The sequence below is a fragment of the Heteronotia binoei genome, chromosome 1, assembly GCF_032191835.1.
Source record: "Heteronotia binoei isolate CCM8104 ecotype False Entrance Well chromosome 1, APGP_CSIRO_Hbin_v1, whole genome shotgun sequence".
Lineage (NCBI taxonomy): Eukaryota > Metazoa > Chordata > Lepidosauria > Squamata > Gekkonidae > Heteronotia > Heteronotia binoei.
In genome coordinates, this window is record NC_083223.1 from 75,352,268 (window position 1) to 75,376,307 (window position 24,040).

Sequence of the window (24,040 nt, forward strand, 5' to 3'; positions counted from 1 at the left end):
AGCGATGTTTCTTCTGCTAAACTAGGGATCAAGTTGGCAAAGACAGTCACACTGAATCTGCAGAATTAATGCGGGTATCTACGTCAATTCCACAGGGCTGGTTCATAGATGAAGTGCCAAACAACTAGCTACAAGCAAGTGTTGCCATGCGTACCTCTGTTCAAAGAAAGAAGAGTATTAACTGAGCATACACACCGGTTATCATGATCACAGCAACCGTGTGTAATATTACAAACAACTGCTTAATATGTCATCAGAATTAAAGTTCATTGTGTCCTGGTTTACATAATTTCCTATATGGAAACATGGTCTAGGTGTCTATCTTAACATATGCAGCATCATGTTCAGATGTCTGCCACAAATCAGAGCTAACTACCGGGTGCTCCTTATACCTGCTCTCAATATAAGGAAAGTCTCCCCAGCCACCTGCAGCAAAAGAAAGTGGTTCACAAGAACAGAAGTGGTTTCAAAGCTTTACTGTCTGTACTCCTCTAACAGACTATATGTGTTCATTTTTAGTCGAATTAATATACTGAGATTTCAGCAAGATATGGTTTTTCCATCCTGGCCTACCTGAAGATCTGGCAGATTTTATCCCATGAATATCAAATATGTGAAAATTGCTAGCATTCTTGGTTGTTGGCTTTCAAAGCAAGCTACACTTAAACAAAATATCTGAGCAGCAGATGTGATAATCAAAACTTGATTATAGGTGCCCTAAATTAAGCAGAGATATTAAATATTAAGAACATCCTATTCTATCATCTACTTCAGGATTAGTATGAGGTAGGTTTTGATTTGTGGTCTGTATTGTGGATGAGGGTAAACAGCACCATATGAACCTTTAATGATATGCATAGAAACATAACATTGGACCAGCAAATGTTCTCCAGGTTTTCAGGTAAAATGCCACAGTGGTATGGTTGTTGTAGAGTAGAAATCATATTTACAACAATTAGTTACCTACAGACGGCTCCTCTTCCTGGAACTAATTCACACTTGCCACCATTAATACACAGATTTGGCTCAATCTCACACAGGCTACGGCACGGCTGTCCATTTTTTTTTACATAACCAGGTTTACAAAGACAATCTGCCTCTTTTGTCCACTCGTTCTTTATGCAGTGTGAGAATTCATCACATGCCATGAACTTGCAAGGGTCCGCTTGATCAGCTGTAATAGGAGGAAGAAATCTTTTAAACATGTTCATTGATGCATTGCCACAGTGTACTTGGCAAAACCCCAAAGCAACTAGCAAGAACCAGAGCGGGTTGCCCCAGTGATACAGCAGAGCCACTGTGTCCATCATAAAAGTCTGTCTTGGAAGAAACAGAATCGCTTCAGTTTGTGCTCACAATCTGTGATGATACATTTTAAACAGCCTGACTTTCTACAGTTTTTCTAACTGCAAGTATTTTTTTTAGTGTGGACTGAGCATGGAACTGAATATTACAGAGAGAGCTACATGACTGCCCATTTCTTTAGAAGCCAAAGTCCTCTGGGTATGCATGCAATCAGCTTCTCTGTATTAAAAGGCATATCGATGTGCATATGAGCTTGACATTTCCCTGGGAAGATATCAAAGGCATTGAGAGTTTCTATTCAAAACCTGTTTTAGTTCTCCTCTGTTTGTTACTGCCTGGCCTTGCTTGTTTAATTGTTGCAAGAACCTTGAAAATCTTTCACTAAGGATCAAAACAAAAAAAAACTTGGGATACAAAGCTGGACTGCTGCCAGAATTCAAGCCCCAGGTCATATCCCCATAAAGACCTGATACGCTGTGTATTTTCCTGCCACAGTATGTGATGATGTAATGGGGAAGCAAAGTCAGGACACGGGGTACTTGATGAAGGCCTGATGGTGATAGCAGTCCTGTATTAGTAACATGAAGTTCCATCGAAAATGTGTACCAAAATTTAGACTCAGTATGGATGACTAGCTTGACCATTTGTATTACAAAAATATGCATTTTTCCTGTTGTGCATTATCATCTGCTGGGAAGTTATTCCCCCAAGAAGTAGAGTTCCATGGTTGCACTCATCTTTGTTTTCCATGTTGCTTGTCCATGGTTTTCAGATTCACAATATCAAATGTCATTCATGGTGCCTTTTTTTTCTTTTTTCTTTTAATTTTTTAAAATATAATTTTCATTAAAGTTTGGAATGTTTGTTTTTTCTTCCTAAAAACATAGATGGGTAGGTATCTCTGAAGTTATGTTTTGTGATGAATCTGTTGGATTTGTGCATATGCTCTTAATTTTGATATCTCTCTCACCCCCCCCCCCCGCATTCATAGACTGGAGGTGAATATGCAACAACATATGCTTAAAGAGCAAAATCCCTTTGCTGAAAAAACTTGTGTAAAATATCATGTATTAATTAAAATACATATGACACATGGAATTTGCTGACACAGGAAGTGGTGGCAGCTAGAATCATAGACAGCTTCAAGCGGGGATTGGATAAACAGAGTGGCTTTAGCCACAAGGTAGAGATGGAACACTATGTCTGGGTCAGTGATGCTCTGTATTCTTGGTGCTTGGGAGGCAAAAGTGGGAGGGCTTTTGGAGTTCTAGTACCACTAGTGGCACCTGAGTTTTGGCCACTGTGTGACACAGAGTGTTAAACTGAATGGGCCATTGGCATCATCTAACATGGCTTCTTTTATGTTCTTGTGACATAGGTTCATTTCGTAAAAACAAAGCACAAAATATAAGAAGGTATACTAAAAATAGGGGTCTATTGTAAATTGCAAATTGAAAACACCACCTGCACCCGCAATCAGACTTCAGATGATGTTATTTTACATCTTATACAGCACAGGGAAGAGATTCTATTGGCCTTTTTGTTTTGCATTGCTGGCTGTTACAAAATTATAAATTATCTGAATAAACAGCACATCAGATGAAGATTCATTTAAAGCAGCATTTTGCTGGCAATCCATGTGTTAAACTTCTTGTTGATATATACTATTCAGTTTTCTGTATATTGATACACTTGTTATTGGTACTTTGAATAGTGTTTATAATTGTACACTTGTCACAGTTTCTCATATTGTAGGTTCAGGTAGTACTTTTAATTTGCAGTTTAGAATACCCTCTTATAAACTTTTTTGTGCTTTTGTACTTTGTTTTTTGCATTTCTTGTGTCCCTTTTTGTTTTCTCTGTTGTGCTATAGGTTTGTTTTAACATCCCAAAAAGGATCCAAAGCTTTTGTTGCAGGTCAAAATAAATTACACACCCCATTTTACTTTGTTAATTTTCCTGTTCTAATCTTCCATTACAGTAATTGGATTTCTGAACACACATTACTAGCTCAGGAATGTAAGAGTGCATCAATTTAAACAAGGATTCCTGTTATCACCACCCATAATGTGTGTCTGATGAGAAAAGAAGGACTGACAATACATTAAGAAAAACAGTGCAAATCTGAAACTATCATAGAAGTGGTCTAGCATGCTGTTAAAGGAGTGACATCCTGAAGTACCTGGAAGTGTCCTTTTGCATATAAGCTTCCATCCAGGAGAGCCAGTTTGGTATAGTAGTTAAGTGCACGGACTCTTATCTGGGAGAACCGGGTTTGATTCCTCACTCCTCCACTTGCACCTGCTAGCATGGCCTTGGGTCAGCCATGGCTCTGGCAGAGGTTGTCCTTGAAAGGGCAGCTGCTGTGAGTGCCCTCTCCAGCCCCACCCACCTCACAGGGTGTCTGTTGTGGGGGAGGAAGGTAAAGGAGATTGTGAGCTGCTCTGAGACTCTTCGGAATGGAGGGCGGGATATAAATCCAATATCATCATCATCATCTTCATTTTGTATAAAGTAGGTGGTGGAGCTCATTAGCATAACTCATTAGCATATGCTGCCCCCCCACCAGTCAAAAGCATCTCAATACAAGAAAGGAGAGCCCCAGGCAAGCGAAGCCTGCTTGGGCTGGCTAGAGATCCAGTCAGCCCAAGCAGGCCTTGCTCACCTGGGACTCTCCTTGGCTCCCCCCACCACAGTCAAAAGACCAGCAAGCCACCCACCACCCAAAATCACATAAGGTGAAGAAAGGGTGGTGTGGCCTTCTCCAAGGGTTAATGAGGGCTGCTAGGAGTGTGGCAAAGCTCCTGGAGGCTGGCTGGCTGCCCGCTCGCCTAATCCAGGGGTTGTTATGCAGCTGAACCTACTATTCAATGGATTATTTTTCCATTTTCAACCCCTTTGTTGTACTTCTGAATCTCTGTGATGTGTTGTTTAAAATGTCCATAGCACTACAATGCTGACTCCCCCTCGCCCTTTATCACGATGCAGTCTTCCTCAGACTTAAAAAAAAATGTTCTAAGGTGGTCACTATAACTCTAAACCACTGTAGCACTGACATGCTATAGCAACACCACTGAGATGCATTGAGTGGACAAAATAGGTGGGGAGAAGGAGGGGGAACCCTCAGAAAGGTTCAGGAGTTGTGCTCCAGTGAGCTCCTGCTGAATTCAAGTCCTGCTTCCATCCTTTCATGCTTTGAGATCTGCCAACAAGACTGTATTCATATCTTATCATTATGGATACAAGATCAGCATCTACCAAGAATAGCAGAGTTATCCCATGTTATGGAATGCCCTCCCCTGCCAGATGCTTGCTTAGCCTCAATGCATCTCTCCCTTAGGAAGCAAAAAATATTCTTGTTTTGACAGGCCTTTTAACTGAGGCTATCATTTTCAGTTTTAGCCAGCTGCTGTTCTGGTTTACTAATTTTTTATTGGGTCTAAAGATTGTATTCTAATTGTCCTAAGCATTTTACGTTGTAAATGCAATTAGAAAAAACAGTTACCATCAGCAAATAAGTTAAAAATAATGGCATTTGAATGCTGCAGCGGATGTCATACTATATGCTACAGTACCATTGTCACAGACTAAAATTCATATTTTCTTACTTTGTCAACCACAGTTTTTTTTACCTTGAATTAATTTACAGCTGCCACCATTAAAACACACAAATCAAGGATGAACATAATAGAGTTAGCAAGTGGAAACCAAACAGAACCTGAGAACATAAATGCTTCTTCAGTAGTTAGGGTTGCCAACTCTAGGGTGGGAAATTCCTGGACATTTGGGGGTGGGGCCTGAAGAGGGTGGGGTTTGTGAGGTGCATAAAGGGGTATAATGTTACAGAGTCTATCCCTCAAAGCAGCCATTTTCTCTGTGTGAACTGTTTTCTATTATCTGGAGATCCATTGTAATTCTGAGAGGCCTGGAGTTTGTCAACCCTATTTAGCACTCCAAGAAATTAAAGTGTTCAATTAATCATAAATTACTGTGCTTGGGTATAAATGAGGATGCTGATTTAGGATGCTGAACTACAAATGCTCTGCGCCATTGGGGCCATATTCTGAAATTCATCAAGCAATACTAGGGTTCTGTACCATATCGGCAAGAGTTTCTTTGGGATTGCTTGCTCACTTCTCAGTATGACAATTGAAGAATGTTTAAACATAAATACAAATTAAGCATTTCTATGGAACATTATGCCAACAAATAACATGATCACCTGAACAAACTGAACATGCTCAGCTAGCATGAAAAATTAAGTGGTAACTGAATGGTATGGTGGAAAGAAGGAAGCCCTGATTAGAACAAACCAAATGGCACAATAGTGTGCAAACTTTTGAATGGTTTTCCTCCTTCCTTCAAGGTTGGGGACAGAGAGTGGCAAGATCTCCCTGCAATTCCCATTGAGTTGCGGGATCCCTCAGGGACTCCCCAATGTTATTAACATCTACATGTGTCCTTTCACGGGTTTGGGCTTGGGTGCCACCAGTATGTGAATGACACCCAGCTGTATCTGTTAATGGACAAATGGCTGGATTCAGCCCCAGACATCTTGGACTGAGTATGGGGGTGGGGCTGGTTGATTGAGGCAGAGTCAGTTGAAGTTAAATCCATCAAAGACAGAGGTCCTGTACCTGGGTTGCAGGGACTTGGGAGGGAAAATTTGGCTCCTGGCCTTGGAGGGGATATCCTTGGTGCCTGTGTCTAAGGTCCGATGCCTAGGTGTGAAGTTGGATGCTGCCTTGTCTATATAGACTCAGGTCACAATGGCTGCCAAATTGGCCTTTTTTCATCTTTGGCAGGCCTGGCAGCTGGATGCCTACCTTCTTCCCATGACTTGGCTATGGTGATCCATGCAATGGTCATTTCCAGATTAGACTACTGCAACTCATTCTATGCAAGCCTACCCTTGCACCTAACTCAGAAATTGCTGCATTCTGCATTAGTGTGCTTACTGTCTATGATGGCTTTATGAGCACACATTCAGCCAGTCCTCTGTGAACTGCATTGGCTGACAACAGAGTTCCAAATCAGGTTCAAGGTTTTGGTTTTAACCTTTAAGGCCCTGAATGGCCAGGGACCAGCATACTTGCAGGACTGCCTCTCCCCACATGTTCCACAGAGGCTCTTAAAATCGGCTGATCTATGTTGGCTGGTAGTCCCTGGCCCAAAACCACTTGCAAAACTGGATTACCAAACTGATCTGTCTCTTTGCTTCCCTTCTCTATGAGGGCCAGGGCTGGTATAATGAGCTCCCCATAGAGATTAGGGCCCTTTGGAATTACTACAGTTTTGCAGGGCCTGTAAAATGGAGTTCTTCTGCCAGGCTTTTAGTTAAGGCCAGGGACATTTCATAGATTGGCCCCTCCTGAAACTATTACCCCAGATCTGTTCTTTAACTGCTCATGAACAATGCAAACTGAACTGAATTAGATCTAGAATATTGATGAGCAGAGGCATGGAGCTATTGCCATCATGTTGTTCTACATTGTTATGCATACTGTTTTATACTGAATAATTTTTATCATTCATATTCTTATGTTTTACTGATATTTTGTATTTTACTCTGCTTGTAACCCACCCTGAGCCTGCTTTTGTGGGTGGGATAGAAATCCCATAAATAAATAAATAAGATTGAACATAATTCTTCCTCAGGCTGATTGTTATCCATAAAATAAAAATAATAAAATTTAAAAATATATATTAATTTTTAAAAAGAGTTTTTGGAAAGGGTATGATGGTCAAGCCTGTATTGCATTTTAGATGCAAAGCTGCTTCAAGTGGTGCTAATTTCCCAACTATTTGGGCAAGAGGCAATAAATCAAATGAGCGCCATAGGCATAAACAAAGTCCTGCCAATGGCTCTAATTTACAGAGAAGGGAGGTGGATTAACAGATCAGTCTGGTAATCCCGTTTTGCAAGTGGTTTTATACTCTTAGCCACACCAGATTTCTTCATTCATTTTCCACAAGCAAAGTTGCATCCATGATACAGCTGAGCATGACAGCTCATGCTTGAGCCCACAATGTCTTCGCTGATTCAAAACAGTAATCTAATATGGTGCAGGAAAAAATAGCACCCACTGCTATTGTAGCAAATAAACACCATGGACTGCTTTTGATTCTCATCTCTTTTCCTAGTAAGGCAGTACTAGTCCTGAAGCACCTTCTTTACCACTCTGGCTCTCCAAGGGCTCCCTTATTGTACGGATGTTGTGATTTTTGCCAAAGCTTCCTGCAAAAAATGAGCTGCACTTTCTTTAGCAGAGTCTTGGGATGTTTATGTCGTTAGTGTTGGTTGATTGTGATCAGCTATCTGTAAGTTTTAAACATAAGAGCAAGTATTTTACTATAGCACTGTTTCCACTAGGTGGCTCTCATTTTTAAAAATAGGCTCTATTTTTAAATTGGCAACCAAGTTTTGGGCCTGTAGTTTTTCTGAGCTGACAAATGTGAACATGACAGAAAACTGTAAATCTTCCTATGAGCTGCTGCTTCTGTTGTGTCTTGTACCAAATATATATGTAGCATTTTGATTTATTTTACTTTTATCCTGCCCTTCCGGCGAATGGGCTTAGGGTGGGTTGCACACATAGTTATAGGATGTAAAAACAGCTAAAAACTATAACAATTATTCTAAAAGATGGCATTCAGACTCTTTCACAAGTGTACTGTATTCATAGTGTCCTGGGAACAACTTCAGTGACTTTTCAAGAGATTGATGTTCTTATAGTTAACAATAAATAGTAACTGATGGTGGCAAATAGAAACAGGAAGGGGCAGATGGTATTTTGATGTCTGCTGCCTCATCCAAATATGTAAAAATGCTAACTTTTCTCTTTAATCTATACAAATCTTCCTATGGGGGGGGGGGCGGGAGAAAGGAAACTAAACAAACAGAACTATTTCTATGTGTGTGCAGTAGGGTTGCCAAGTCCAATTCAAGAAATATCTGGGGACTTTGGGGGTGGAGCCAGGAGACTTTGGGGGTGGAGCCAGGAGACTTTGGGGCGGAGCCAGGAACAAGAGTGTGACAAGCATAATTGAACTCCAAGAGAGTTCTGGCCATCACATTTAAAGGGACAGCACACCTTTTTAAATGTCTTCCTTCCATAGGAAATAATGAAGGATAAGGGCACCTTCTTTTGGGGCTCATAGAATTGGACCCCCTGGTCCAATCGTTTTGAAATTTGGGGGATACTTTGGGGAGAGGCACTAGATACTATATTGAAAATTTGGTGCCTCTACCTCAAAAAACAGCTCCCCCAGAGCCCCCGAAACCTCCAGATCAATTCCCCATTATTCCCTATGAGAAGACGTTTCCCTCTCCACCCCCCTCCCCCCCGCCCCCCCCTTTCTGGGAAATCTGATGCAGGAGACAGAACTCACTCACCTCCGGAGGTGCAAAGGCACATGGTCCTTTGGGGGCGTGGCTGGGCTCCCCTCCCTTCACCGGCCAGCTGACTGGGGGCGGGAAGCAGCCTGAGAAAACGGAAGAGCTCTGGCTGCTGCGATCGGGGCTGGGTGCGAAGGGCTGCCGTTCTCCTCCTCCCCTCCCCCCCGCTTTCCCTTTTATGGCCAGCGGGGGGAGGAGGCTCCAAATCGGGAGTCTCCAGGCCTACCGGGGGATTTGGGACCCCTAGTGTGCAGCCTTCAAAATCAATATCACGTGTCAACATGTTGCACTTAGATATCTAATTATAATGAAAGTAGCTGTTCAAGATCAAACATGGAATAAGTATAATGAATAATTAAAATACACAATTCAGATAAATTTGCTTAAACAGATCCAGGAAGTATTGTTGACCTGTTAAACTAACATGCTTGTTCCTAGTTTCCTTCCAATGTCATACATAGATCTTGGTTTACTTTTTCCTCCTTTGGCAGGATTTTTGTGCAAACCAGAGGGCTAATCCCAGTCCATATTAACACCCTTTGTGATTTAATGACCTCTGTTCAGACATCCTGGTTCAGAATTATATATTGGATAAGATCTTATTTTTATTTTAGTCACCATTCCCTGAAGGGTCTTGTGGCAATTTACAAAATTTAAAACCAATAAAGTGAAAAAAACTCATAGTAACAAATTTAAAATGTTAACATTAAAATATGTGGCTATCGCCATACCACTATTAAAACCACCCAAACATATAGTTACAACCAAAGGCCAATCTAAATAATTCAACTTTGTGTGCCCTATGGAAGAAGCAGAAGAAGATGATAGTGGTTTTATATCCCGCTCTCCACTCAAAATCTCAGAGTCTCAGCATGGCTCACAATCTCCTTTATCTTCCTCCCCCACAACAGACACCCTGTGAGGTAGGTGGGGCTGAGAGGAAACTAAACAAGTCCAGCAGGGTATGGGTGTCATCTGAGAGTGCATTCCACAGGGTAGGGGCCACAACTGAGAAGGTTCTTCCCCTGGTGACAGCTAACCAAGCCATCCTAGGGCTAGGCAAAAGGCCCTAGATGACTGAAGGAAATTCAGGGGGTTGTAACAGGAGAAACAGTCCCATGGGTATGAGGGTCCTAGACTATTAATGGCTTTAAAAGTTAAAAAAGTTTAAAAAAAAGTTAAAAAAAAGGGCTTCTGCTGCGAGTAGCACATAGAAGGGGGTGGCTGCGGCTTTCTCTCTTTCTGTGCGGAATCGCTATCAAGAGATTTCGGAAGCATAATTTTTTACTTGGGGGTAGCTGGTAATCGGTTGTTCTGGCTCCCCCTTTCTACCAGGTTTAAAAAAAGCAGTTTATGGGGAGGGATGGTGGCTCAGTGGCAGAGCAGCTGCTTGCGAAGCAGAAGGTCCCAGGTTCAATCCCTGGCATCTCCAAAAAAGGGTCCAGGCAAATAGGTGTGAAAAACCTCAGCTTGAGACCCTGGAGAGCCACTGCCAGTCTGAGAAGACAGTACTGACTTTGATGGACCGAGGGTCTGATTCAGTATAAGGCAGCTTCATATGTTCATAATACCAACATCTTGAATGGGAGCCAGAGATGAATTGTCAGCCAGTGCAGCTGCTGCAGAATTGGAATAATAGTAGCTGACCATAATGTTTCAGTCACCAACCTCGCAGCCGCATTCTGGATCACCTGCAGTTTCTGAAGCATTTTCAAGGGTAGCCCTATGTAGAGTGAATTGCAGTCGCCCATTCTGGAGGTGATCATTGCATGGATCAATGTCTGACCCAGACAAATAAGGAGCCAGCTGATAGGCCACGAGTAGGTGAAAAAACACTGACCATGCTACCCTGGATGCTTGTTTATCAGTAATAGTGCAGAACCCAACCACACCCTGAGGCTCTTTACACAGTCTACAGCTGTCAACTGGATACCACCAAGTTTCAGGAGTGACATTCCAGCTAGCATTTCAGGCTTTCTCAGCCACATGACCTTTTCTTGGATAGAAAGAACTTCAACCAACTTCTCCTGAACCATTGGACTACCACATCCAGGCATATATAGACAAGACCATGTGAGCAAGTACCTTGCTTGTACATATGACATAGACCGGTGCAAATGGATGGAATGTGGGAGTAGGCTCTGCTTAGCCAGAACTCAGCACATGTTTTGGGAGTGTGAATGTATTCTAATGAGCCTTTCTCTTTTGCATTCACCACATGTGGAGTGCTGGGCAAAATATAAACTAGCTCTGAGACCATACAGGGCAACTTTGACAAAAACTGAAAAGCACACTACAGGGTTCAAAGATAGTGGTAGCGAGTAATGGAGGGTAAGAAGAGAAGAAAGATATTTGACATTTTAGGTAAAAAGAGAAGAAAGATACTTGACATTTTAGGTAAGTGTAAATGAAAGAGCAATGTGAGTATCCTGTTATATTCATACTTAGTAAGTGTCAGAGGTCAACCTGCATGAGGAAAGTATACATATATATATGCAAAAGGAAGGAGGAAAGATCTCCTACTGAAGATGTGTCTGTTAGTTCAAGTTTCTTGGATGTGCTATTTTATGCTCTACTAAGGTAGCTAGAAGTAGGCACAATCCATTCTCTCTTCTTTATCTGATTTTTGCATGCCAAGCTTTCTGAAGCATGTAAAAGCTCATTTTAATCAACATCCCACCAATAGGACAAGGACCTTTTAAGACCTAACGTTCATTTCATTCAATTCAAAACTCTGGCCTATGGAAAGTTAAGCAGAAGGGGCTTTCAGGACTGTTGCCAAGACAACATTTTAATCATGGTGTTGGTAATATTAGTGGTCATGACGGTGTCATGCCAACATGATATGGCAGTTTCTTTCAGCTATACATGATGACAAATTTGTGGACGAGTAGATACTGTTCCCTTTCTTTGCTTGCCATAAAAAGGTAGCATGAGGCACTTGCAGTCAGAATGACAGTGACCACATGAACACACATGACATTTCAGTGTCTCCATCACCTAGTAACCATGACTTCTTTGATGTTTATCAATGTTACTCTTTGAAATTTATATGCAGACTCTGTTACCTTAATCTGACTGCCACTCTCCTTGCCCTTCCTTCTTGTTGCTGTTTTCATTCCTGAGGAGCTGGCAGTTCTCCAGCCTTAAAAACAGAAACTTGGCTCTCTACTTTATTCAAGCAGATAATCGGTAGTTAATATGTGCTTATTTCACAGCAGGGAGTGAAATGTCCCATTATGTGATGTTCCTGAAGGGTGGCTTGCAAAAGGAGGAAGGAATGTCTGGTGAACTAATTATTTCTCTGCTTTGTAGGATGGGTGGCCAAATGAACAGATGCTCTTTGGTACTGCGTGTATTCTAGGAAATGTGCAAGGTTCTCAAGATCAGCATATTCAGAAAGATATCAGCATGAAGAACAGAACCTACATTGGACAGGGAGATTTAGGCTATGTTGGCAGTAGGAAACAAGCTGGAGTACTTCCTGCCACATCCTGGGTAGAGCTGGTAATTAGCATCCTACTTTCAGCTGTGGTTGTAGGAAGTAAGTTCATTCGTTGCAATGGGGCACATAACGTTTGAGCAGCTGGTTGAAATGATACATTCTATTTCCTTCAAGACTAGATCCACAAGCAGGAAAGTCCATGAGGATCTACTCCCAAATAGAAAACTACAGGAAACCAGGTTCAGTCATCAGGCTGGAGTCATCACAGCTATCTGATCTACTCAGAAATAAGCTCCACCATAGCCTACTTCCTCATTGGCCAGGATGGGTTGATTATTCATGAACTGCACAAAACCCATAAGAAATGTCACTGACTTGAATGGTAGAACAAAACAGGAGTGGATTGTACCTTTAAGACCAACTTAGTTTTATTCAGAACATAAGCTTTCATGTGCATGCACACTTCTTCAGACGAGGAATGAGGTACGGTAAGCAGAGCCACATATAGCTGGTGGGGTTTGGAATGCAAAGTGGTACAAAGTTAAAATCCAATAGCAGAATAGTAAAATTAACAAATTCAGAAAACCCCACCAGCTATATGTGGCTCTGCTTACTGTACCTCATTCCTCATCTGAAGAAGTGTGCATGCACACGAAAGCTCACGTTCTGAATAAAACTAAGTTGGTCTTAAAGGTGCAATTGACTCCTATTTTGTTCTGCTACTTCAGACCAACACTGCTGCCTACCTGGATCTAACTGACTTGAATAGACTTATTCAGAAACAAGGCATTCCTGGATCAAATCTTTTCTAAGATGAAAGAGTATATTGCTTAGTTAGCTCTAAGTGTTTGTTTCTTTTTACTTTCCTACTTCACAGTTAACATTTCCTACTTGAGCAGAAATGAAACAAAAGCAAAGTGCCTTATCAGCCTAGAATAATAAATGCAAGTTGGCATTGCTGCTTTTCTTGGCCACCTGCCATTTCCCCCAGTTTGTTAACTGTTGCTGATAGAATCTGAGATTTAAACACTCATGCATCTTTTTCAACTGCAACAAACTGCATGTGCTTAACTTTCCTCCTCTAAATGCAAAGGAGGGGTCATGCACCTGACTAAGAGATAGATCTAGGGTATTTATAGCAGGGATTTGTGTCAAGCATAAGGTCCAGAGCTGGATCCAGTGTGTATTCATGTGGCCCTCAAGGTAACACACACCTAACAGTTGCTACTGCCTTAGTCATTCCAGCTGTTGCTACCATACTGATCACTTGCTGAAGATGAGCTTGCTGCTCTTTTATCCTGAGCAAACATGCCTGTGTGGCCCTCACTTCCAGCCTTTTCACACAGGAGCACTTGTGCTCAGATGACAGACCACCCTGCTCTATATTTGCTTTCCAACTTGAGCAAGCATAGACAACATAGACAGCCTAGCATAGACAGTTTCAAGAAGGGACTGGATAAACATACAGAGCAGATGTCCATCAGTGGTTATTAGCCACAAGGTATAGATGGAACATTGTGTTTGTGGCAGTGATAGTTGGGTATTCTTGGTGCTGGGGGGGGGCAACAGTGAGAGGAGTTTTGGCCCCACGGGTGGATCTCCTGATGGCACCTGGGTTTTCGCGACTATGTGACATAGAATGTTGGATTGGATGCTCCATTTGCCTGATCCAACATGGCTTCTCTTATGCTCTTATGTTAAATGACTTGTATAGTGACAGTAATGAACTGGATGGGGACAGGCGAGATGCCAGCTACCTCCATTGCCAGAGCCATGGTAGCTGGGAATGGGCTCAACAGTACAGTGAAGCAACTTCCACAAAGCTTTCTCTGTATATGTGTGTGTGTGTGCTGTTAACTTTTTTATACCTTCTCTTGGCTTTCTTTTCCCCACCTATCTGCACCACTAGCATCAGCCACTTTCTCCAGAGGCTTCAGCTGAAGTCTGGGCCTGTCTGCTTTTGTAGATTTGGGTGCAATGGGAGAAGAATTAGTGATTGTGATTTAGGAAATGGTAGAAGAACTCTAAAGTAACTAGGGAGGTGATTGTGAAGTTGCCTGCTCCTTAAAAAGGTACTAGCCATGCTTATTCTGAAGGAAAAGTTAGCACCACTCCCTGGTGCATTATTAAAAAATCAGCAATGTAGTCCTGCATAGAAGAAAGATGCAAAGATCCACACAGCTGAGCACTGAGAGACGAAAGAACACAGCCATGGGGCAAGTACTTCTGCTGATAAAATGTTGTTCTTGCAAGTTCTAATCAGTTAAATTAGTATTGATAGTAAATGGTATTAATATCCTCATTAAATATGAATTGTTATTAATATACTAATACCATTTACTATTTGTATTAATTAATATACTAATACTAATTAATATCATTCAGTATTAATAAAATTAGTGCCTTTTTTGCATTTAGATAATTATGTTGCTCCTGTTTCAATGGATTTATATTTTTATCAGATTCAGCCCTCCTCATAACCAATATGTTCAACACCCCTGACTCATACTTTCTACAGTACCAGTCCAAAGAGCACCAAAATCATGACTTTCCCACAAGAAAAACACTTGTGGTCTCCACAACTCCCCCCCCCCCCCACCTCTTGGTCCCATTTTTACATCACCTGGCTCAATATCAAGTGAATAGCTGTCGATTTCAAGATTAAGGCGCTGAGCTGCAGCGTCACAAAAATCCTCCAATACGCAGTGGATGGCCTCTGTGATGTTGTACGGCACAGACTTGGCAAACTTCATTTTGCTGTTGACAATCACGCTTCCGTTGCGGAAGTTCAATATTTCCAGTTGCTTAAATCCTGTAAGGTTGGACTGAAGGTAGGGAAGCAGCTGCAAATAAGGAAAGAAGCGAGAGAGAGAGAGGTAGTTTTACTTCAAGGCCCACATTCATTCCATTTAAATTTACTTTTCATTTTCAGGGCCATAAATCAACCATTCTGTTTCTCTGACTTTATTAGCAGACCTTACATTTCTTGGTTAAGTTTCTGGTTAGTCCTCAGCACTTTCTACACTTAGATCTTTCTCAGTAATCTATTAAGATAGATGGAGTGCAGTTTTTCTGCTAATTAAATTCACATACTGCAATCCAGTTAAAAAGAAATCAATGGGACCTAAACCTCAATGCAGAGTGCAGCTGGAGGGTGCAATCCAGTCATACAGCCCTTGGAGTTCAAGCTGACTTTGCTGTGTTGTTAATGGGAGGGCTAACAAGAGATTCTCCATGTAGATCAATCTGTCCTAGCCTACTAGGGGTATATCTGAGGCTCTACAGTTATCCTTTCATATGCCCCCCCCCCCCTTGAAACATCACAATTCAATCTAACAGGATTTCAATCTACTTGTTTTCAGAAATTCTTGTCAGGTTATGTTATGGTATAATTTAAGCGGCATGCTGTAATTTAAGCAGCATGCACAGAACAATAACCCTGCTATATCCAGTGAGAAATCTATATGTATGTTATCTTGCTCTCTGAGAATTCGTGACACTTTCCCTTAAAGCTTATTGTAAATCCAGTATAAGAATTCAGTGCTTAGATATCATCAATGATACTCTATAGTCTATACTTAAAAGATAAAATTATAATCATGCTACATTAGTTGTATAATTTTGACGGCCTTCCGTGACTTCTTTCTTGATGGTGGACAGTCTACTTCCCTTATGGGTCCAAGTCAGCACCACCACCATGGATTAAGCCAAAGTGAATGATCTTTTCCTCCCTCCCCTCACTATGGCAGAACCCAGCAATACTAATTGGGAAGGAAGGAATGTGCAAGAGGAAGGCAGGGAGTATCTGAAGAGAGCAAGCATAGCTTCCACTAAAGCGCTCCAACTGCCACTGCTTACTCCTTCCAAAACTGTGGTGGATACTTTCCCAGTCTCCTTAGCCTTCCGAGTCATATCTGACAGGGTGAGAAGAATAGACAATGAGTGGTGCTGGCTCTTCTGGGCCGCTTAAAAGCCAAATACCACCCTCTGTGGAGGTAAGGAGGCAGCAATGGGTGTCTGCTCATCTGTCACACTAGACTTTTGTATCTCCTACAGGAGAGGATGATCTTCTGGGCTGCAGGCCTACTATGATCAAGAGACATACAGCAAACTGACATTTATTTTTAAAAATCAACTGCAGAAAAATTGCCCAAGCCCAATAGATCTGTGCCAGCTGGGGGCACTTGTATACCCACCCTCAGGCCACAGACTGAGAGGGAAAGAGGTTTCCATCACCCTGGTTCTTCACCTCTCTCCTGCACTTGCTCCTCTCAACATCAAGAGCCAGCATGTCCTACCAGACTTATTTCCCTCTGCCTCTGGGACCAACCACTCTGGAAGCTCCATCTCCTGGAACTCCCATGTGGACTGAGCAATTCCTCTGGGAAGCTGCTGCTGCTGCTGCTGCTGCCCTCACTTTGTGGCTGTGACTCATCTCCATATTTCTCCACCTGTGGTTCAAGGCTGCATCCCATCTGCTCTTCAAGCAGTGGGCTGTTAAAGAGCCAGTCCCTATCAAACAGTGGAACAGACGTTTTTTGCCTTAAAGGCACCAGATGTGCTGCTGGATTTGGTTCATGGACACTGACGGCGGGTCCTTGGCTACCCTCAGAGTCAGGGAGCCTAGGGGTTGCTCAGGGCCAAATTACCAACACATATAGGCTTAATACCCTGGACTTAAAATTTGCGCAAGGATCTCTTCTATGTGACATCCACACATTTTGCATTTGGGACACTGAGCAGTCAGTCTGTGCAATTTAATCTTTAATATGTACTTGCTGGTGTTCCAGACCTCAGCTTCAAATTGCAAGATTCTCCACCACCAAGGGTTTCATACTTTGCTTATATTCTCAATGATTATGATGTGTTTCCACAACAGATGGGGCTATACCCTTTTAGTTACAATATTTCATCTGCCATTGCTTGCCTAGCTAATTTGGCTAAAGCTGCAGTCCAGCATGCGCCTCCTTGGCAGTCAGCATTTCTGAACACAGCAGAACTTACAATCAAATAGATCTCATGCATACTACTGCATCGCACAACAGAAAGGTGCCAGTTCTCTACTCAAAGTGCTTTTTGAAATCAGATTCTGTTTTTAACTTGAACAGCAATAACAGCAAGAAGTTAAAGGGTGGAAAAAGTATCTTCTTAAATATCTGCCCACGGATACTGTTGTATAAAGAAATAGCAGTCACCTACCAGCTGCATGAACTGCTGTTCAAGTGCTTTGTATTCTGCTGAACTTCGATTGAAGAGGTCATCAGAAAAATGCATGTTGGTTACCCTCAAACTAAAGAACACCACTAGCTCCTTGCCTTTGGCTGCAGTTGTCAGGGAGCTTGTAGTTAGGTACTCCTGCGAAGGAGGGGGAGTTGTTTCTGCCGGTGGGGTTGCTGGCAATACATAAGAGCCGCTGCCATCCTCAGTTTCCCCAGTCGTTCCTGGGATCATCATGTCAATAATACCTGAGTCAGTGGCAATACCCTGCACTCCCCACTCAAATCCAGTGGGGATAGCTGTTACTTCCCATGAGGAGGTTGTTGCTTCAAAAGATTCGTCAATAACAATTGAGGGGCCACCAGCAGTTGCCTCCGGCAATAACACAATCTGGTCTGTGGGCACCAGAATTTCTTCTTCAGGAAGAGAGGTAGGAAGACTAAGAGAATCAATTAAATATGGCATAGTGCTCAATGTGGCTGAAATGTCGTCACCTGAAGATTCCAGCTCCACTGTAATCCTGATATCTGAAAAGGAAACAAAGTTAATGCTGAACAGCATACAAATGTATATGTAACAAGGCTTGTTCATATGTCCACAACAGTTTGGATTCTTCTGTCAACCTTCCAGATAAAGAAGTGCATTGATCAAGCCACTGATCTGCTAAACACAAAACTGCCTATCTTGAGGGGCATCAGTTACAAAGCTACTGAACATCTCCCCCCCCCCCCCAAAAAAAAACCCCTCCGGTCTGGCAGACCAGTAAGTAAGAGTTTGCATAAAAGGATGCTAATGACTGCTAATGATAATGAAGAAAAATACTAGACAGAAGCTTTGCTATTGTGAAATGCAGGAGCAGAACCACTTTAGCACCGTTTGCTAATAATTTGGATTTAAATAACTTCATCTCTTTCGTAACCATTATAGCGATTGTCTGGTTATATTAACAGTAATATTAACTCTGCAAGATTACTTTGGCAATCTGAATATTATTTTGGACTGCTGGCCTCCTTGTAACTATCACTTTGTTTTGTCTAAATGAGCAAAGAGATTAAGCTATTTATGTGCAGAAAGATGAATCTCTAATCCTCATGAGCCTGGCATTCACTGATCCACATGCATATATAAAGAAGAAAACGAAATAAAAGGGAATCGGGAATGCAGCATAAAGGGAAAGGGGTAGTGATAGTTATCACAAAAGTAATACATTTGCTGAGTGACTTTATTGAATTCTACAAGCGGGAATCACAATGTTCATTGCTTAGAATGCTCATTTAATTACGATTACCCTCTAATAAGCAATCAAGTTTGATAAACAGCACCACTTTTAAAAGATGTGCAATTACTGAAAATTGGATTACAGCGAGTTGCCTTTGAACCTAATATTGCAAAGTTAAAACTGAATTTCTCCTCATGTTTCCCATATAAGCATCTGTTTACTTTTTTATTTTTTAAACTCACAAAATTCAAGATTGGTTTAACAATTTGCCAATATTTTGGCTCAAAAATTGCACAGCACAAGGTGTTTTTTTTTTTTTGTTAGATAACTGAGTTGGATCCAATGTACTGCTGCAACCAGAGCTCTGCTCATGGAACTCTGTAAATTACTGTGCCCCAGGAAACAGATACCTGCCCATTCTTTTCAGGAATAAGGCTGGGTGCAGTCTTCTTATAATGGGAAAGGGACGGAGAATAGGTAAAAATTATTTCCCCTTCCACTCAGCTGGCTACCAGGAAGGTTTGCTCAGCTGAATATATCCTCAGTTTTGCTCAGCTTGTACAGGATTAGGCTCAGTGGTTGGAAACACACTCTGTAACAAAAGAACAGGAATGCCCCTTAGGCTACTCTGAATAGTTTCCTTCAGGGCTTTTTTTTGTAGAAAAAGCCCAGCAGGAACTAATTTGCATTTTAGGCCACACCGCCTGATGCCAAGTCAGCCAGAACTGCATTTCTGCTCAAAAAAGCCATGGTTTCCTTAATAGAGAATAGTTGCTGACCGATGGCTGTGTTGAAGCAGCCATGAGAGCCTGATGGAGGTAACCTGCTGGAGGAAAGGAAAGAGGCAGGAGCGTTTTGTCTGAACAGCAGCTCTTGAATCTGAAAGGGGTGAAGCAACTTGATACTACTATAAGCTAACTTTCCCACCTTAGACAGGCAGGCTCTGGCCTAGGATAGCAAGCTGCTTTTCTGAAGAAGTACCTCTTTGACTCCATTTGCACACATGCACCACATGATTCCATTTCTATGTCCTCTAAAAGGAAACAACCCAGGTAATCATAGTCCCTCAAACTTTTGCCACTCAGAGAAATGGGATGTGCATAACTCTGGTGTAGGCTTGCTAACCTCCAGGTGGGGCCTGGAGATCTCCCATAATTACAACTGTTTGCTGCACTACCCTACACAGATCAATTCACCTGGAAAAAAATGACTGTTTTGAAGGATGGACGGTATGAAAGGGGTGTTCACTATAAAATTCCTGAGCTAAAAAATTACATGAAAAATTGCAGTTTTGGGTCAATACTGATTTTCCAGAATGGTAACACAAATCGGGGATTTTTAGGCATTATGGACCCCCTCCCCTCCCTCCCCCCAGTGTTGCTTTTCGTGTTTGGGTGCTTACCATCAGGCATCCTGTTTTTCTTTGATTCTCTGAATTTCTCAGGCAGTAGCATTTCTGCCTTCCAGTCAGATACTTGCAAGGGATCAGGAGGTGAGAGCTGCCAGCCAATCATCTTTGGCAACAAGCCCCACAGAAGGAAATTCCATGGAGGGGTCTGTGCCAAGCTGTGAGTGCTCAGGCTACTCCACATACCACTCCAAATTTATGTACCACTGGTAGTTTTTTAGCATCAGGAAAAAGACTGGTGTGTGTGTGTGTGTGGGGGGGGTGGTAGAGCTCCCTCCACCCCTGCTGGCACTCATCAGTAAAATCAGCTTCTATGGCTTTTAAGCAATGTTCCTGGAGCTGACATGAGACTCTGATCAAAGCAGTGAACCTGGAGACAACTTGTAAATAAACATATCATGTAGCTCAGCTCTCATAGTAATTGAATGATTGATTCACAACATATAATCACCCATACAGAGTATGATCAGAGTCTCATGTCAGGTCCAAGAGCATTGCTTAAAAGCCGTAGAAGCTGATTTTACTGATGAGGGCCACCAGGGGTGGAGGGGGCTCTTTTTTCTCCCTACCAGCCTTTCCCCTGATGCTGAAGAACCCCCTGTGAGAAGTTATTTACATAAACTTGGAATGGTATATGATGGCAAAGATGGAACACTGGAGAGGTTTTCTGCAAAGGAAACCTTCTTTCCTTTTGAAAGGAAAACCCCCCCAGACCACAACAAGGACTTTTCAGAGGAAATGTGATTTTATTTCTTGTCAGTCAGGCAGATTATGTGGGAAAAACAGATGTACAGAGGATTTAAAAAAACACTGTTGGCTGGTGCAACACTCCCCATAGGAATCAGTGGAGACAAGTAAGACTACCCTGAAAGGTACCTGCTTTGTGGCCAGGAGGGCCCGGTGTGACTTTGTCCATGGGGTCACAAAAAGTCGGACTCGACTGTGTGACTGACAACAACAACAAAGTCAACCCCCATTGTCCATTCTGCTTGGAATTTAGGGGGTCTTTAGATTAGAGGGAGGAAGATGTTCTGTGCAAACATGGTGTCATTATCTTTATAAACAGCTGCCCAGACCTTAAGTTGGTTCCCCACTGAATATAATGGCCTGAAAATCCAGCACCATGCCCCTCCCCAAATGGATTCGAAACCTGAAGCAATATTGTTCTACATCAAAACAAGCAATCACAATAAAAGTTTTCATCTCTTAAATTATAACTTTTCCCTCAGTACACACTCCTGCTCTATGGCATTTACCTCCCCAGGCTCCATGCCCAAATCTCCAGGAATTTAACTTGGAATCAGTCTACACTGGTGCCAAAAGTGGAATTGGGGAGAAACTAAGAGCTGGTATGACCCAGAATGCCTGAAGTACTAGCAATGCTTCTAGAGGAAATAAACTTGCTATTGCAGAACAACTGCCAGAATTACTATGTAATGGAGACAGAGTACTCAAGGAAGTGATGAAGCATAGTTCTGGGGTAAGAAACCTAAAAGGTTAATATGCAATTAAAGCGCCAAACATTAAAAACAAAGTGTAAAAAAATCATAAATCAACATACATGTATTTATTGTTGAAAGCTAAAACCATTTAAGGGCCCATCATAAGCCTCTATCCTATGTAAAATCATAAAACCTCAATGGGAACCCTCTCAACTTGACCTGAGGCGTTTCGAACCTAAATTGTTCTTCTTCAGAGATCAGAAAGGTAAGTATGCATATTGGCTCATAATATAGAACAGAATAAAACAATAGAACAATGCTGGACCACAAGGAAATTTAGTGAAGTGACAAAGGCTTAAAGATATTCTTGAGGCCTCTTATTCTATAGCCTTATGTCTTAAGCAAAAGCATATAGGCTTGCCAATCCCTAGGTCCCAGTGGGGGTTCTTCCGCTTTCCCAGGTTGCTTCCCTCCCCAGTCAGCTGGCCGGCGGGGGGTAAGCCCTGCCCCCAATGCCACCATGTGACTATCCCCCTCTGGGGGCTCCAGTCTCCGAATGGAAAGGCTTCCTCTTGGGATGGGGTGTCTGTGTTACTTGGAAGAAGGTGGCTGCAACTCATGAGTAGAGAGGCCAGTCCCTCACTTCAGAGTCACCAGAAATGGGGGGAGGGAGGAACGTCTGCTGAGCACTTAATTATTTCCTATGTGGAGATCGATTCTCATAGGGTATAATGGGGAATTGATCTGGAGGTTTCGGGGGCTCTGGGGGAGCTGTTTTTTGAGGTAGAGGCACCAAATTCTCAGTATAGTTATCTAGTACCTCCCCCCAAAGTACCCTCCAAGTTTCAAAATGATTGGACCAGGGGGTCCAATTCTATGAGCCCCAAAAGAAGGTGCCCCTATCCTTCATTATTTCCTATGGAAGGAAGACATTTAAAAAGGTGTGCTGTCCCTTTAAATGTGATGGCCAAAACTCCCTTGGAGTTCAATTATGCTTGTCACACCCTTGTTCCTGGCTCCACTCCCAATGTCTCCTGGCTCTACCCCCAAAGTCTCCTGGCTCCACCCCCAAAGTCCCCAGATATTTCTTGAATTGGACTTGGCAACCCTAAGAGCATACCTATAGCATTCAGTGTTTTTTTGTATGCCACGTGGTCCAGAATTGATCAAGTAAAGTCAGAGCCTATGTGCCAAGAGTTGTGTGTGTTCTGGGACCCAGCTTGTCTTGTGGTCTTGGAAGGCTGGCAATGTCCTACTGGTATTCAGCTTTAAATCCTGCAAGGCTTTGAATGAGGGGGAAAGAAGTAGTCTTGCCAGCCCTTTAGTGTTGGGACAATTACAAAAACCAACAGCAACCTGCAGCATTGTGTGTGCAATTACGTCACTTCTGTGGAAAACCTGGAAGTGACAAAGTGCCGCCCTTCCCAGAAACTCTATGCAGGCTTGGCGCATGGGGTTCTGGTGCCCAAGGCAGAACCCCAATGATTGCCCCCCCCCCCCGGGATAAAAGTTTTTGCGCGCTGCTTGATGACGTCACCCAGAGGTGACATCATTATGTTGGGCATTTGATGCTTCCCTTCCCCAACACCCTCGGAGGACACTGGGGAAGGGAAGTGCTGCTGTTTCTCAGCTCTGAGGGATCGGGGGAGCTCCTCTGATCCCTCAGAACCGAAAGAACTCAGTGCTTTGCTTCCCAAGCACCTTTGGAGGATGCTGGGGAAGGGAAACGTTGCTCTTTCTCAGCTCTGAGGGATTGGGGGAGCTCCTCCGATCCCTCAGAGCCAAGAAAAAATTAGCTGGAGGTTCAGGGATGGCATGAGTGAAGAGGGGGCACCTGCCCCCGCCCCTGCTGGGAGATGGCATCCAAGGTAATTGCCTTGTTTATCAACTCCCATGCGCCAGCCCTGATTCTATGGTTTCATTTCCAGAAACTCCTGGATATAGGGTTGCCAGGTCCAACTCAGGAAATATCTGAGGACTTTGGGGGTAGATCCGGGAGACTTTCCCATTCCAAATAAATAAATAAATAAATAAATAAATAAATAATACAGCAGTGCAGTTCTTCATTTCCTTGTTCTCTTTTTTGCCTTTTTTGTTCTCCAGTAGCTGCTAAATGAAAGTGAACACACACACTAAAGAAAGGGAACACACATTCACAAAGCATCCAAAATAAACACATTGCATGTCCACACTTTTGTGATCTCCCTGGGACAATGATATAGATAGCTTTACTCACCAGAGTTGCTGAATGTAGCAATCTGGTGTAGCAAACCAAAACTAGGGAGGAAAAGAGTTTTCCTCTATCCCATAATCAGGTTTTAGTTAACTCTTTACTATACCCCGCCCTTTTTTTACTATCCCAAACAGCTTCTGAAAGAAATGCAAAAGGACTGGGCTCTCTCACTTCCTCTCTCACAAATGTGGCTCTGCCTCTTTGAGAACAGAAGCAGTTTGCAAGCTTCTAACCGTGCCCGAAATCTAAAGACACATCATGGCTGTTGGGGCAGGGCTTTCCCCCCACAGGTCAGCTGGCAAAACCAGGGGATTTCCCACCCAGACCTGGGGACTGGCAAGCCTATTCCTAGACTTATTTTCTGTCACTTTC

At 42.6% G+C, this 24,040-nt stretch overlaps 1 protein-coding gene and 2 non-coding genes across 3 annotated transcripts in view; 2 read left to right on the forward strand and 1 right to left on the reverse strand.

Moving 5' to 3' along the window:
* The window catches only part of IMPG1 (interphotoreceptor matrix proteoglycan 1), a 154,410-nt gene that overhangs the window by 2,976 nt on the left and 127,394 nt on the right, over nucleotides 1–24,040 (reverse strand). The window contains exons 13-15 of the mRNA XM_060236274.1: nucleotides 17,349–17,893; nucleotides 14,773–14,992; nucleotides 964–1,174 (exon numbers count right to left, since the gene is read on the reverse strand). Of these exons, the coding sequence (XP_060092257.1) occupies nucleotides 964–1,174; nucleotides 14,773–14,992; nucleotides 17,349–17,893 (976 nt within the window). The remainder of the gene's footprint in view (nucleotides 1–963; nucleotides 1,175–14,772; nucleotides 14,993–17,348; nucleotides 17,894–24,040) is intronic.
* Nucleotides 9,888–10,029, forward strand: LOC132589478 (U11 spliceosomal RNA). Its single transcript, XR_009556620.1, has one exon. It is a non-coding gene; the product is annotated as a U11 spliceosomal RNA (small nuclear RNA).
* On the forward strand, nucleotides 10,062–10,136 carry TRNAR-GCG (transfer RNA arginine (anticodon GCG)). The gene has a single exon. It is a non-coding gene; the product is annotated as a tRNA-Arg (tRNA).